Raw genomic sequence first — 15977 nt, 5'->3', positions numbered from 1 at the left:
AGACAGGGTGTGTGCTCATTAGGATCAACCAAGTATACTAAACAACTAAATTAGCAACATGATTATACCAATTAAAGAGAGTAAACAGGGGCTGAATAAACATGCTAGTAGAATATCAAGCAGTCAAGTGAGCCTTAAGCATGCTGACTACACATTTAACAAGAGAAGGCAGAATTTAAACATGATGACTAAAGCAGTAAATATGGAAACATATTGAGTAACTAGTAAAAATTTAACTAGAGACATACCAGTTAAATAAGAAAAATACAGAATATGAAAAACAGGTGCAATTCTACTATCTAGCCTTGGCTTTCAGCCGGCTAGACCCACAGTAGCACAAGGAGCAAAGAAAGAAGAGAGAGTTGGAATGTATTTCTGTGTATTCTGAACTACTGTTCGTGTCTTGAATAGAGCAGAATGATAGTGCTTATATAGCAGTTCAGAGTAGAGCAAAAATAAGGTAAAGGAATCAACATTCAGTCGATTAAGGAAATCATAGGATCACAGAATCCATTCACATAAAGGAGTTCAAAGTAGACTCCTTAATTAGGGGGTAATTTATCAAACGGTAATAATAAGGGTCTAATTAAGGAAAGAATCCCAATCATACCATATAAAGGAATCGGTAAGAATCCCTGAACCATTCGGATAGTTTACTAAGGCAAGACAGGTAACTATTGTGAATAAGGTAAAGGAAGTAACCAAATAATCAATCAATGCTTGATTGGGGATAGGAAATTAGGAAATTATACCACAAATAACTCTAATTGAATCATCAAATAAGGCAAGAAGTAGGTTTAACAGTCAGTTAGGGTTAGAGCCCATAAATCAGGCAATCGGCCACATGAATAAGGCAATCATAGATAATTAAAGACCAATCAAAGGTCAGTTAAACCATAAATAAACAAGAGATGTAAATTAAGAGCCTCAGGATTAAGGGAGACAAACAGAAATCAGTAAGTTACTTCAGTAAACAAATGAAAACCTAGATAATTAGGCTAATTAGTTTAATTATTCCAACAATACGGACAAGAGGTTGAAATCAAACAATGAATAGTCAGTCAATTGAACCAGAAACATAATCACGCGAGAAAGATTAAACAACATGAAGATCTCAGAAAACCTCTTTGCAAAAACAGAAGAAGTAGAAAAACCCTAATTTGAAAACACTTGAGGTTGATTGACAGTATAGAAATCAACAGGCCCTAAAGAAAAAAGCCATGGAAACTTGAAGAACTTCAAATAGGCAGCGATTCGGACAACAAATAACAAAAAAATCAAAAACCCTAGAATAGCATAGTGTTGAAAATCGACTAAAAGTAAGAGAACCATAAAGAAAATTAGTGATGAACTCAGAGCTGCTCCAGATCTTCAAAGATCTGAACCGATTCAAGTCCAAACATTAGGTTTTGAAGAAAAAGAAAGGGTATAGGGAAATTTTGTCTTCAACCAGAGATTTGAACCGTAAAACACCGATAAAAAGCAATCACAGACCATCGACGGATTCTTAGAGGGTCTTGCACAAGATCTGGACTAGATCTCTTCGAGATCTTTCCATGAAATCACAAAAACGAGCAACCAGGAGACGTAGGAGACAAGTAGAAGTCTCAAACAGCCATGGGAATCCATGGATCGAGTAGGAATCGGAGGGATTAGGGCTGGTTTTGGGTGGCGACAGCTAGGGTTAAGTTTAGGTCTCAGAGAGAGAACTGAAGAGATGAGGGAATGAGGGCGGCGCAGGGTGGTGAGAATGAGCTAGGTTAGAGGGGGGTCATTTGGAATTAAAAAGGTAAGAAGTGATAATGGTCGTTGATCTCTGTGATCAACGGCCAGGATTTAGAGGGTTTGGGGCCGGGTTTAATATGATTTGGGCCTGGGGTGAATTGGGTTGGTATTATTAAGGGGTCTGGGCTGGTATTAAAAGGGTTAGGTCTGAAAAATTAGAGAAATTAAAAGGCTATTTGTTAAATACCCAAGTAATTTAATAAAAATTATTTTATAAAATAATTAACAATGAGAAAAAATAATTTTCATGCATAGAAGTGCTTTAAAATAATTATTCAATATTTTAAAAAAATATAATGGACCAATTTCTGGTAAAATAAGGTAGTGATGTATACTTGGGCTATAATTGCAAAATTAGTGCAGTTGTAACCAAAAGGTGTAAATCTGGCCATTTGTGAAATAAATTGAACTTAATATAACCATAAATAGCAATATTAAGTCATGAAATACTATAAAGCCATTTGTGATGCAATTTGTAATTATTTATGTAAATAAATACTAGGATAAAATTAATTTAAAAATATAGAAATTGTGCAAAAATACCAATTGATGTTAATGCATAGTTTTGAAAGTATATATGTACTTTAAAAAATATTATAGGGAAAAATTGGGTATCAACAAACATATCAAAAGATGTTTTGAAAGAGCGAAAGAGGAGATTTATTAGAATATATATCTGCTTCCAAGCTTTGAAAAGTGGATGGAAAGTAGGGTTGAGGCCTCTAATAGGTCTGGATGGCACATTTCTAAAAGAAAAATGCAAAGAAATTTTACTGGTAGCTATGGCACAAGATTCTTCCAAACACTTTTATTCACTTGTTTGGGCAGTGGTGGAACTGGTAGAACTTGGAAGTGATTTATGGGGCTGTTGAGATCTTACTTAGAGTTGGGAGATGGTAAAGGAGTGACATTCATTTCAGACATGCAAAAGGTAATATCATTAACAGCTTACATTATTTTTATTAAACTAACAGATTTTATGTATACTTATCATAGTGTGTGATTATTGGTTTTCTCTTGCTTGAAAAGTAATGAAAATGTTAAAAGATCGTAAAGATGAATGTAGGACTTGGAGAGATAAATTCAGTCCATATGCCATGGAGTTATTGGGTGATTTCAGAGAAATTGCACAAGGATGTGAAGTTGATTTTAATGGTGACTTTGGTTATGAAGTGCATGAAGGTCCAGAGAAGCATACTGTTAATTTCTATCATCACCCAAACTGATGGACTGCGATGGGTGCCCGAGTCCTACCTATCGAACATCCTTAAGCAAGCGTCTAAGATATAAACATGAATAACATTTGTTGAATTACGAGAATAACATGCGTGAGGGAAAACTGTCCAAAAGACTTATATACATACACGTGTGAAATACGTAGGGCGAGTCGACAAGGCTGCTATAGAAAATTATATATCCAAAACTGAAAGCCGACAGGGCCACATACTACCCAACTATACATGACTGTCTACAGACCTCTAACAGAATATACAACTGTACAAGGACGGGACTGGGTCCCGTCATACCCATATATGTATACAAACATATCGTACCAAAATCCAAAGCAGCTCCGGATCAAATGGAGCACACCAACTCTCGCTGATCAAGGATCCTAAGAATGCGAACCATCAGGTTGTCTACCTGCACCTGCAAGCATGAAACGTAGGCTTGGAGAAATAGGGCGTCAATACGAATAATGTACTGAATATGTAAGGCATAAAAATTGGTACATAAAATACATAGATGAAACATGGAATAAAGAATTCCGCCTGTAAGTCTAAATAACTTTATAAATCGTGAAACATTTATAATGTCATGCAGTGCGTATAAATATCGTGCCATGCATAGGTATCTGTGCACATAGCATCATCACGCCTCTGAGGGCATCCTATCATATTATCTCGGCCACTGTGGGCAAAATCATCAACATATACCAGCTGATCAGGTGGTGGTGCGTATATAACGCCGTAACCTTTTCTCATATCCCATATACATAAAATATACACGTATATAACAGCATCTGGTCATGGGTCAATGTACATGCATAAATGAATGAGATGCATAAGAAATATGTTAATGAGATTTCTCGGAACGTATAAGATCAATATACCTTTCGGATAAACTTTATCAACTACGTATTTTTCTGAGACCCATGAACAGGAAATATAATAATATGTCACATGAGGAATCCAGAACATGGACACCCCTAGTACTTCTGTGAATAGAGTCATTTATGAAAGCTGTACGTTTGCTCGTTTCGTTTATATCATTTGGATCATGTCAAAAAGAAAGAAGGGATAGCCTTAACATACCTGAATCGATTCTCTTGACAATCCTTCTAATCCACGACAATCGCGACAAAACACGCGATGGCAAGACTGGAGTAGGGAAAAATTCATATGATATTCTTGAAAAAGATTATACCGGGCTTCCTTAGAATTGCAAAAATGTCACGTTGCTAAGATGATAAGGAATTTTTGTTTGAATTCTTTGATGAAGATTTGTTGATTATCATTTGATATAAGCACCTCTCTTTGAATTAGAGGGGTCTTATGCTTTAAATGGTGTGGGCCCCACATACTAGATGATTAAGCAACATAATCTACTTGAATGTGCCACCTTTCAATCATAATTTAAGGGTCACAATTTTGGTATGGTGGGCTGCCACGTTAAGGCTTATCCAAAGCCTTAATTAAGCACTCACTAATCATTAATTAACTTGTTAATTTTCCCATTAGCCAATAATTAACCAATTATTCACATAATTAAAAATTATTTCAAATTACTTAAAATACTACTCAGTAATGTTATACCCCATTATAACACGGGTCAAATCTAGAGTATAACATATTGGTGAAGGTTTAATTAATTAAAGAGAGTCGCCACCTAATTATTTCTAAGGTGAATTAGGACACCATTTTTACTAAATAATGCTCAAAGTTAACTCTGCTTATATGGTCTATTTAAGCTTAAGATTATGGGTAAGGGTTCTAATTAATCTTATAGGGAAGGTTGTTAAAGCACCCTATATGATCCGTTAATACGGTTAACCGGCCAAACTTAGATTAATTAATATAAGGTAAGTAAATACATAGAATATCACTAATTGATTAACTAGATTAATATTGTCAAAGAACCCAGGACTTGGACTTAGTAATTCATACCTTTAAAGAATTGAATAATTTAAAAGTAAATTAGGCTAAGATGGTCAAAGTTGAAAAAGCTACTGATTCAAATTAGAAATAAGGAAAATCGTTTTGAACTGAAGTTTAATAAACTTAGTTTCTGAAGAGAAATATTTATTAATTTTCTTTTTCTTTTCTTTGGATCAAAGATCGAGCCTCAAATGTTTCGACCTAGCAGAAGAAAGATTTTTTTAAGACATTGGCAAACTTCAATTTTCAAAATACTTCACGAGTAAGAAGGTTGATTTTTAGACTGATTATCCTAAATTGTTATAAATATCATCAGAACTACTAGGTAGCTATTGAATTTAAAGTCTTCACGTCCAGATCTTAAGAAATGTGTTATCCATCAACTACAACAGAGTCCTTAAACAAATAGCTATCAGTTCTTACGTTAAACGTGAGCCTTAACAAATAATCCCCAAGCACACAAATAAATCAATACTCATACAAAGTAAAATATAACGAATGATGATAAGGAAAGAAAAGGAAGAAAAAGGAAGCCATAGGCTTCCCCAAGCGTTTAGCTTGTTTTTTTCTTGCTATCCAGTTCATTCTAAGAGTAAGGGATATGTTGACTCTATGTATGGATATGGGCGATATGAAAAAAAGAGAACAAAACAAGAATTAGAATGAAAGGGGAGACAATTTCTAGAAGTGCTGTAGAGAAAGTGAAAATAAAAAAAATAAGCAGAAACGAAGCAATCATCAATCATATCAGTATTCAAATTATTCAAATAAGCTATAATCTTAACACCTCATTTATTCTTGCTTAAAGACTCTTCCCAGGTACTCTCACGATATACCAAATCACAAAAGTGTTCAATATATTAAGCTTATGACTATAGTTATCACGTTTCAACAAATCTGGCAACAAGCACTAGTACTCTTAGGACTTATAGATATGTGATTTATACTCCTTTAAGGTTATTTTCAGATCTTTAGAAAATAAGTGCCAGGAGAATATGTAAACATACATCAAAGTTTCGTAGCAGCACATGCTTCTAGCTATGGTCTATTTTTCAACGAGCACTATTAATGCTATTGTCATGGTATGTAAGTCATGAAGAGAAAAACTACAGAATATCAATGCTTATTCTCAACAGTTAGATAAGTTTTTTCCTTAAGATATGCAAGAAACAATAAGATATTCTTAAAAACATTTCAAAACTAAAAGAAGGTGTCAATATGCCAAGATGGTATTCCAACACGACATCTCTAAAATAAAATATATATACTTGAGCAATCCAGATAAATTGCACAATCGTTAATCATAAACAACATACATATCTCCTACGGCTTATGATATCGAGCTAGGTAAACAATAATAACAATCTAAGCCTTATGCCTTCTTGAATCTGAGCATGTTATTATTTAGCTCCGAAAGCTTGTTAAACGTTCTGTCATACATATACTTGATCTAATCTAGTTAAGCATTACAAATTTTTCTAACCAGACTTTTACATAGAAAATCCACACAAAATTGTTTAAGTCCATAACTGCTTTTCACATTTCAAGAACAGTCAAATAAATTTCCTATCGACATAGTTTATACTAGGCTGCCAAGCTTATGAGTATAAATTAAAAATTAGCTACAGTACGGGGTGATGTCCAACATGCGCGAGTAAAACAAGTTGTGACAATGTTTCTAGACTACATGAAAAACCTTTTAATCCAAATCCTCAACATAACTAGACATCAAATCAATCTCATAAACTTGTAGTCATGGGTTTTTAGTTTGTCTATGGATATGTTGTTTTAACACATGGAGGCATTGGTCAAATACCAATATATTAACACATAAAAGGGGCGAGACAAAATTACAGGAGCATTCAGTAAACCAATTAACATACACATAAGACAAGTAACATTCTCTTAATAGCATGGTTTCTTCAAAACATGAATTTTAGCTAATGGCTTTAAACTATACAGAATAACGGATGGCTCATTAACAGTAAAGGGACATTAGAATAGTTGGAGTTTCAGATTCAGTGACCTTTTTGTGGGCAGTGAACGGGGCGTCGCCAAGAGGATCTACTATGTCCGGCTTTGGCTCAGCTCTTTCGGAAGACCGCGACACAAATAAAAATGAAAGCTTTGGCAGGGCTATGGACTCTGTTTTTTTGGGGTCAAAGGGGCGGCTCCCCAAAACCTCCTCTTTTGTGAGCTCCAAAAGAGAATATTTATAGGCCAAGAAGCTAGGGTTTTGAAGAGTGGGAATTAAAAAGTGCCGTTTGAATTTTGAACAGAGAAGACAAATTCATCAGTTGAATTTTGAATTGACAAAGGACCAAAGAATTGATTGTCCACCATGAATACCACAGCAAAGAGAAGAGATTTTTATGAAGAAACTGGAAAGAATAGAGCTGTTTGAATAGAGCCAAACCTGCAGATTTCTTCAAAAGTTCTCTGTCCCTTTCGCTTGACCAAATCTCGTGATAGGGATGAGAGAGGAGAAAATCACAGACATCAGCAAGAAAAGATGAGACATATGAGAAACTTATCCCAAATTGGAGGGGGCAAGCTTCTGCCATGACTGGAAGGGAATGAATTTTTGTATTGAAGAGGAAAAAAATAGGAAGAAACGTGGGTTTGGTAGCTACTGGAAAGAAAAAAGAAAAAAGAAAAAATAGAAAATCTAATTTGCTTCTTGGGCTGATTATGTTGGGCTTGTTTTTTGGGCTTGAGACATGGCTTGGACTGCTGAACATTTCCTTTTTCCTTGTGTATTTCTTTGAGCTTCTATTTTAAATAATTTTACTAGCCACAATATATAATACTACATAATATTATTGGTTAAACTATTTAATATTACTTAAAATAGTTATGGTAGCTAGAATTTTAATTTTAAAAAAAATAATAACTTACACTAAACATCATCACAAGTGTAAATATTTATGAGATGCTTAATTAAAAAAATATTATCAATTAATTATGTAAAGAGAAAAAATGTGTTTTTTTTAAATAATAGTAATAGTAATAATAATAATAACAATAATAGATATAACTATAATAATTATAATTATAATATTTTTAATAATAATATAACAAATAGGCATAGTTTGTATTAAAAATATAGTAGAACAACTACCTTATATTATTAGTGATATTAGATGCTTAAAGAAATAATTTGAAAGAAAGGAGGGACAAAATTGGATGTCAACACTTAACACACTTTATGTACCCTACTACCATGGTCACGGAGTACCCTGTATGGCACTAGTTCATAATTACCGAGTTATGGCTCGGATCGTATTATATCCCAAATTGACAACCTTCAACGAAACTTATTTTCTTTGATGCATTTACCCTTTAACCTTCACGGCACTTACTTAGCTTGTTATAAATGGCATAAATGCTTATAACCTCAAGATAATCTCATCCCCAAGTCTACGTCGATTATCTGAAGACGAAACTTTATCGTACAAAATCGGGAGATGAAACATTTTCAACTAAAGAAGTGCACATGCAGAACATGGGACTTGACAGGAATTCCCTATCCCCTTGCAATTAGAGCTTTAATTGACAAGAAAGAAGAGCCATTGAGTGAAGTGCATCGGTGGTACTCAATGGAAGCTTATAGGGATGTGTATATGCATAAAATACAACCAGTAAGAGGTAAAAAATTCTGGAAGGTGAAACCAAATTAGGATGAAGCACATTGTGACAATTGATTGTTAAGTATCTTTGTTGGCTACATATAACAATCCTTGTTATCTATTGATTATGGAAATTGTTATTTTGATGTTATTTGTTTTCGAATGTGTATAACATGATGTTGTTCTTGTGGCAATACTTTAGATTTCAATAAGCATAACATACCAATGAAAACTGGAAATTCAGCGAAAACGGCAATACAAAAATACAGTATAAAGACAACTGCAAATTCAACTACTAGCACTAAGACATACAGACATTAAAACCTGCAAATTCCCTTCATTTAACAACTATGCCAACAATCTGTGCTTACTAAGCAAAACAACTTCTCTACATCATCTTGCAAGCTACAAAGATAACAACAATCTACAGATTTTGTATGCCACAACGATTAGCATATTACTATGGTCACCACATTTGGACACTACTAACCAAAACACAACTTCTCTACATCATTTCGTAAGCCACAAATATAACAAAAATAATTCATGACCATATACTTTTTCCATATCTTCAATTTCAACTCCAAATTTGAAACTTTCTCCACCAATGCAGATACATTATACAAATTTCCAGCTTTACTACCAACCATATCATCGATCATCTTCCTAAACTTATCCCTTTCTTGACGAAGAGCATCCACTGTAATATTTTTCTTGTAAATAAACATTGATACATATGGTGAAAGTTCTTCATCGCGACATTCCCCATAACGACAACCATTACTCTCGTAACGAGGACATTTATAGAATCTACGACCATCATTCATAGGTGTCGTAGCAGTAAAATGATTGGCTATCAGTCCGCAATAACAAGCACAAGCATCACCTAGGTCACGAGAAGAAGTAGAAGAAGATTCTGCCATTTGAAGCTTAAAAAGAAATGAACTCAAATTTATCAAAGATTTCGAATTAATATATGGGAGATGAGAGAGGAGAGAAATTATTGTAATTTGGTAATGAAGTGGGTGGAAAATGACCTAACATTGGGTGTTTTGGGGGTAAATGAATGTTTACTGGGTCGGGTCGGTCTATTTGGGTTATGGGTGGGGTAAAATCCGATTTGGGGTGTGCCTTATTTTTTGGCCAATTAGAAATAGCCACATGGAATTTAATAAAATGTTAATATAAATCACAAGTCACCCGTTAGAACTAAGGGCACAACTATACTAGATTTTGACGGTAGGGTCATTCTTAGCAAAATAGGTTAACGAGGGGCATTTTTAGACTGGAGTTGATACGTTAGATGCAGGTCTGGCCCTTTACCGTTTAGTTAATTGAAGGTCAAATATGCTTATCAAAAGTACAACAATAAATACAAGAATTTACCAATAACTGAGGGACCAAAAGTGCAATTATCCCTAATGCATATCTACGTTAAATTCTTGGGGAAACAGCGATTTTGGTCCTCGAGTGATTACGTTATACCAGTTTTGGTCCATGAATGGTGAAATAGCAATCGTGATTTCTAATTTGACTTGGCACAACATTTAATAAATAAAAAAAATAAGATTATTAAAACTTGTGATTTTAAATATTCCATAGCATCTGTGTGACTATAAAACTTTTGAAAGTTGTAATTTAAAACAAACCATAACATTTGTATAGCTATAAAAAGTTCTTACCTAAGGAAATATTGAAACATATCATTTTGATTGGAACGGAGTAAAAGGAAATAGTGGCAAACAAAGTGTATCTGATAAAGTACATGAGCATTAAAAGGAAATGAGCTTTGATAAAGCAAGAGGGGTTCATATAACTCCTCCGAACTAATTTGGGGTTGAGACTTAGTTGATCTGTTAAAGATTATACACATCTACAGGGTCTAGACTTTTTCAGAAGATATTCTTTTACTATATAAACAATCAACTGGAAACAAGGCAGATACATTAAAATACAGTCGAAAGCTCTTGACATTAACAAAGACCTGATCTCATTCACCAAATGATTTATTAACCACCTAGAGTTGGGAAGAAGTAAACTAATAACATTTACTTATAGAACTAAGAATATAATCATCATTCTTCACATAACGCTCGCCTTGATCTTGAAGAACTTCTTCCTTGTATTATGAATGTAGTATGGTATCTCCCTCTTATTTGACTCGAAAATTATATTGTCAGGCAACTGTCTTTACACCTTAAAGAATACTACGTTTATGTAATAAATAAGCCTCTTCAAAGTTATCGTCAATGCCTGCTAAGGTTAGACAAAAATGTGTATTAGATAATCATTTACTTCTGCCAAGGTGGTTTCCCATTATCCAAGTCCTCCATCACATCGATATCCTTTCGTGCTGTTATCTTCTGCACATAACCTGCAGTCGCAAAGATTTTGTATTAAAAAGCAAATTGCTCCACATTCTCAAAACAAGCTGAAATTTCTTTACTGATCTCATTATGAGAATCTGTAGTTTCCCTATTACTCCTGTTGCAAATTATGGAAGTCATCGGCCACTTTAGCCTTGCTGTTTTCTCAATTATCTTTATTTCTAATCTGAACTCTGTTTTAGTCCATGAGAAAAAAGGAACTTCTAGATAACTCAACTGGCATAAAGCATGCACCTTGTGGGGTACTTTATAACTGACATCCGTGTGTTCACCAAGTTTAAACTCGCTAACACGTGAGAAAAATAATGTTACTACCTACCTTCATCAAGCGATACAAGTTCCAGAAGATATAGAAGCGTCAATTATCTTATTCATAGCTAATTGTATCCATTTATTAAGTTCTCGCATAAGCTTGTACTAAAGCAGAAGAGGCAAAGAAAGGAAACAGAAAGTAGAAACTTCTTTGTTTAAATTTTCTACTTGTATCAAAGAAAATGCACTTCTTGTTCATAAAAATTTATCTGTACAAAGAGACAAGTTTTGGTCATGACTTTTGTAAACGTCCATATCAAAGTGTAGGTGAACACTATAATGACTAAGGTGCTAAAGGGGGACAAGATAAACCTAAAATCTCATGAAGGTATGCTGTCTCAGAAGCTGTAAAATTTCTATCAATGTGTACTAAGCTAAGAACAGAATAAATAGAAGCGAAGGATTAAAACAATGAAAAGGGTCTACAGTCCCTAAATTCGCTTTCAGTATTGGAAGTTGTGCACATATAGAACAGGAAAGTATTGCAATTCCTAAAAAACATAGCTAAAAAAATATTTTTATTTTTGTTAAAAATGCATCTTTGCTCCTCATCCTTGGTGCTCTGCTTCTTAATTGTTTATACATAAAATAACAACAACTACGCCTTATTCCCAAAGAAAGTTGGAGTCGGCAATATGTTTATACCTAGAGGGTGTTTGGATTGGCTTTTAAGCTGGTCAAATCAGCTTTTAAGCTCTTTTTAGCTTATTTTAGTGTTTGGCAAAGTCAAAAAGTGCTTAAAATAAGTTAAAAACTGCTTAAAACAAGCCAAAAGCAATAAGTTGGGCAACCCCAACTTATTGCTTTTTGGCTTAAAAGCTATTTCTGCTGAAAAGCCACTTTTTTAAGCCAATCCAAACGGGCTCCTAATCTATCCTAAAACTACTTCGAAAGATGAATGGTGCCAAAATCACAATACACATATCAGCATGTACAATAACTCAGTTAAAAACTACAAGTATAGCATAGTCAATCAGAATAGTATAGTACGCCAAAGGAGGGATTTAGAAATGATCCCCATCAATGGCCTTCCTACTCCTTCATAATCACTTAGTCCATAAGCTGCTTTTAGCTCTCTCCATACCTATTTCATGGATTTCCTACATAAATCACTAAAAGTCCCTCTTGCCCCACTCTCGATTACCCTCTCCAGCTATCATTTTATTTTTACTTTTCAAGGTACTGGAATTTAAAGCTTTTAAAGCAATTATTCTGCAGTCCTACAAAAAGTGCACACAAACGCAGTTTTTATCCGAGGGAAAATCGTCAAGGAATCTGGAAAAGATCCATACAATTGAAAAGGGGTCTTCCCTCGACAGTCAAATCTGAAGTCAAAATGATTCTATCGACAATCTCGTCAAATAAGCACCATAGCTTTAAAGGTTGAAGTGGGCTCTGCCCATTAATGCGATGATTCAGGACAACTTGACGGATCACACGGCCCTCGTGTTGGGGACACATCATCCAAAAATAATGATAGAAGATTCCAGAAAAAAAAAAGAAGGAATTCTCACACAAAAAGAACAAATGAGAAAGTGAATATATCCAAGAGAATCTCACCAGAAGACTGAGTTCTACGAAGTTAATTTAGCATTATGGCCTGCTTCTGCAGAGCTTTTCACTCGTTTTTTCACAGAAAACATCTCCAGTGAAAAAGCAAAGATTAATAAGTTTGCACATTAAGGAATTGAAAAATTTCTTTCTGCTTTATTTGTACTTTTGGTGCAAAGAAATAATAGCTGCTTATATAGATAATTTGGGTAGGTTATGGAAGGCTAACACATACAGTTTTCTTTAGCACCATCTTGTTGATTCAACAACATAATATTCTGACTCGCTAAACTGAATAAGTGAGCACACACTCAGGCACCTTAAGTTAGCATCCTTCTAATGCACCCCTTTCTTATTGACGTGCAATTAATCTTTAGGGACGTATTCACAATTAGTCCTACACAAGAATAAATGACCTACTGCATTCTACTATATACATCGAAGCATTGAATGCATCAGTATGCAGTCCATACTCGCAAAGTAGAGCAGGACAGCTAAAGCAAATAGTGTTCATTAAAACTATAATTCACAGAAGAAATAAATCTAAAATTCTTGTACCAATCCCTTGGCAAGGTATGCATTTGCAGATGGTCTCCTTCCCTCGTTTGTTATAGTAACTTACAAATCCTGTTCCTTGGCAACTCCGACATTTTCCAGTCCACTCATGGACGACTTCCTTGCAATCCTAAGGTAACAAGAATGACCAAAGAGTATCATCAAAACATAACCATGATCAAAGGAAACATAACAAACCTCGACCAAAGGATAACTTAACACTCTTGTAAACATCTTTTATGCAGAACAAAGATATTACACTGTGGTGACCAATACCATTCTGGTTCCTACCAATATTATTAGTAATCTAGTGGTGGAAGAGATTTTCTTTTGACAGGATATTCACCAATATTGGTCCATACCTTTACCAATAACTTTGTGCCACAAGATACTAGTCAAAATGCCGACCTTGAACGGTGCTGCCATATAAGCTTCAAAAAGGAGTTCTGCTTTTAAAGAAGATCTTTTCTTTTAATCACTGCACAATCATTAATGTTCCGAAAGGTCCCATTTATACATACTACAACAACAACAATTGTCCCCGAGTTCCAAACAAGTTGGGGTCGGATATATGAATATTCACCGACAACGTTACTCCATTTAAACTCATCTCATGCCAATAATATGCAAATACAAATAAGAAGTATTAAAAGTTCTGTATATTTTCTAAACGTATAAATCTCTGAAAGGTTAACCCCCTCCTAGAAAGCATAGGACCTACAATAACTAACAACGTTTGTTCTTCATTCCATCCTTGGCCTATGATATGATCAATGGCTTAACTGGACCACCTCGGATTCTTAAATTAAACCTTTACAGGAAAAAGGAAATTGGATTTTCTTATTAAATCTTCTTTTCTTAGATTATGATATCATCAACCGGTAAGTTTAAGAAGGAATGCATTGATTTTGTGATTCCTTTGTCTAAAACATATCGTCAACCAATATGTATGGCCTATATAGATCTTTTTCTTCTATTGTGCCCTATCTGTTGTTAAGTCTGCATGAATCCCAGAAATTGTAAGTCGTTCGAGCCTTCCTTTCATGCGATTTAGGTCATCCTCTTTTAACACCTTCACTCACCATGGTTGCACACCTACAACGGGTGCAAAATAGAGAAGAGGACAAAAGGTAAAACAAACACACCATGAAATGCTGAAATGCCATGGATGTATGTAGCGCTCCAATGAAACTAACGACATTTGAAGAAGGAAAATTATCTACCAATCACTTTTGCCTTGATCTCAAACTAGCTTGGGTCTAGTATTTATCATAGTTTGCTATTGTTAGGCCACATCCAAAGGTGTGGCTTAGCGGCCAATTAAACTAGAATGGAAAATGTGAGACCAGTTTCAGATACCCGTAGTGGCAAATAAAGCTATGTGATTTCTTCTCATTAGTCTAAAATGAGATTAACATAATAAAGATATGAACAACTAATAGAGCAAAGCGAAATGAAGACCTCAATTTGGGGATCACAGCGAAGGCGACGGTCAATTTCCTCCGCGGAAACAGGAGAAGTGTTAGGATAAGTCATAGGAAGAGGAAGAGGTTCCCCATCATCCGTCAAGTAGCTCTCTCTATTACGCGACCAAGGCCTTTCCCAGCCATTGACTTCTGTGTTTTTGCTCGAACTTCGCTTCTCCACCGGAGCCGTGCTATCGGAGTTCTGGGAAACTCTGCCGGCGCCGGTGGAGGAAGCGGCATCAGCGGCGGAAACGAAGTTGAAAGAGGACGACGACGATGGGCCAGCCGGTGGGTCAGCGGCGGCGTGGCAACGAATGGAGATGGTGGTCTTAGGATGAAATGGGAATGCGGAACAGGTAAATCTCGTCGGAGTGAAAATGGAACAAGGGTTTATAGGCAACATTCGAAAGAAACGAGATGTGTTTTCATATAAGACAGTGTGTAGCTTCGAAAAGATTTAGTAGGCGTTTGGACATAAGAATTGTAAAAAAAATGGTGAAAAAAATTTTCAAAGTTAAAATGGTATTTGAAATTTAGAGTTGTGTTTGGATATAAATTTCAGTTTGGGTTGTTTTTAAAATTTTGTGAGTGATTTGAGTGAAATTTTGAAAAATAGCTTTTTGCAGTTTTTCAAATTTTCGAAAATTTGAAAAATGCATCTTAATGTAAAAATTGGAAATTTTATGAACAAACGCTGATTTCGAAAAAAAGTGAAATTTTTTTGGAAAAATCTTCCATCAAATTTTATGTCCAAGCGGGCACTTAGGAGGAGGATTGCTGAGGTGTTGCCTGTTTGAAAACGTGATTTGGTTTTCCACCGGTATCTCCTACTCGTATTGGAGCCCGACTATATCCGAATTGGTAGCACCACATCCTTTGGTGGTGGCTTTTCAAATTTGGTTGAAATTGTGCAATAAACAACTCGGGTGTTTTGGCCTTGTATGACAACCTAACCTAATAAATGGCATAAAAAAGCAAACTTATTGTTATTGGCATCTTATGACCTGCATTTATATTTTAATTTAAAAAATTAACTTTTGTATAAAAAAATAAGTTAGACCTTCTTCCCCTATGTCTCTCTCTTCGTATCTCTTCTTTATATCTCGTCATTCTCTCTCTTCACACCAGAAAATTTTA

The 15977-nt window shown here is 34.9% G+C and overlaps 1 protein-coding gene across 1 annotated transcript; it reads right to left on the bottom strand.

The window, feature by feature from the left end:
- Positions 10458-15346, bottom strand: LOC109233482 (protein disulfide-isomerase SCO2-like). Its single transcript, XM_019399367.1, has 3 exons — positions 14836-15346; positions 13378-13504; positions 10458-10943 (listed from the first exon to the last, which is right to left on the bottom strand). Exons 1-3 carry the CDS (start codon positions 15241-15243, stop codon positions 10861-10863), a joined length of 618 nt encoding a protein of 205 aa, XP_019254912.1. The 5' UTR covers positions 15244-15346; the 3' UTR covers positions 10458-10860.

The sequence above is a fragment of the Nicotiana attenuata genome, chromosome 10 (genome assembly GCF_001879085.1).
Source record: "Nicotiana attenuata strain UT chromosome 10, NIATTr2, whole genome shotgun sequence".
In the NCBI taxonomy this organism is placed as follows: Eukaryota; Viridiplantae; Streptophyta; class Magnoliopsida; order Solanales; family Solanaceae; genus Nicotiana; species Nicotiana attenuata.
The sequence above is the reverse complement of the archived record's forward strand: the minus strand, read 5'-3'. Positions and strand labels throughout refer to the sequence as shown.

What these genes read in the sequence shown, in the direction of transcription:
- LOC109233482 (XM_019399367.1), bottom strand. Translation starts at nt 15,243, where the DNA reads ATGTTGCCTATAAACCCTTGTTCCATTTTCACTCCGACGAGATTTACC. An exon ending in GCTGTGATCCCCAAATTGAG is followed by an intron (nt 13,505 to 14,835) that starts GTCTTCATTTCG and finishes TTGTTACCTTAG; the next exon opens with GATTGCAAGGAAGTCGTCCA. An exon ending in CATACCTTGCCAAGGGATTG is followed by an intron (nt 10,944 to 13,377) that starts GTACAAGAATTT and finishes TTGCGACTGCAG; the next exon opens with GTTATGTGCAGAAGATAACA.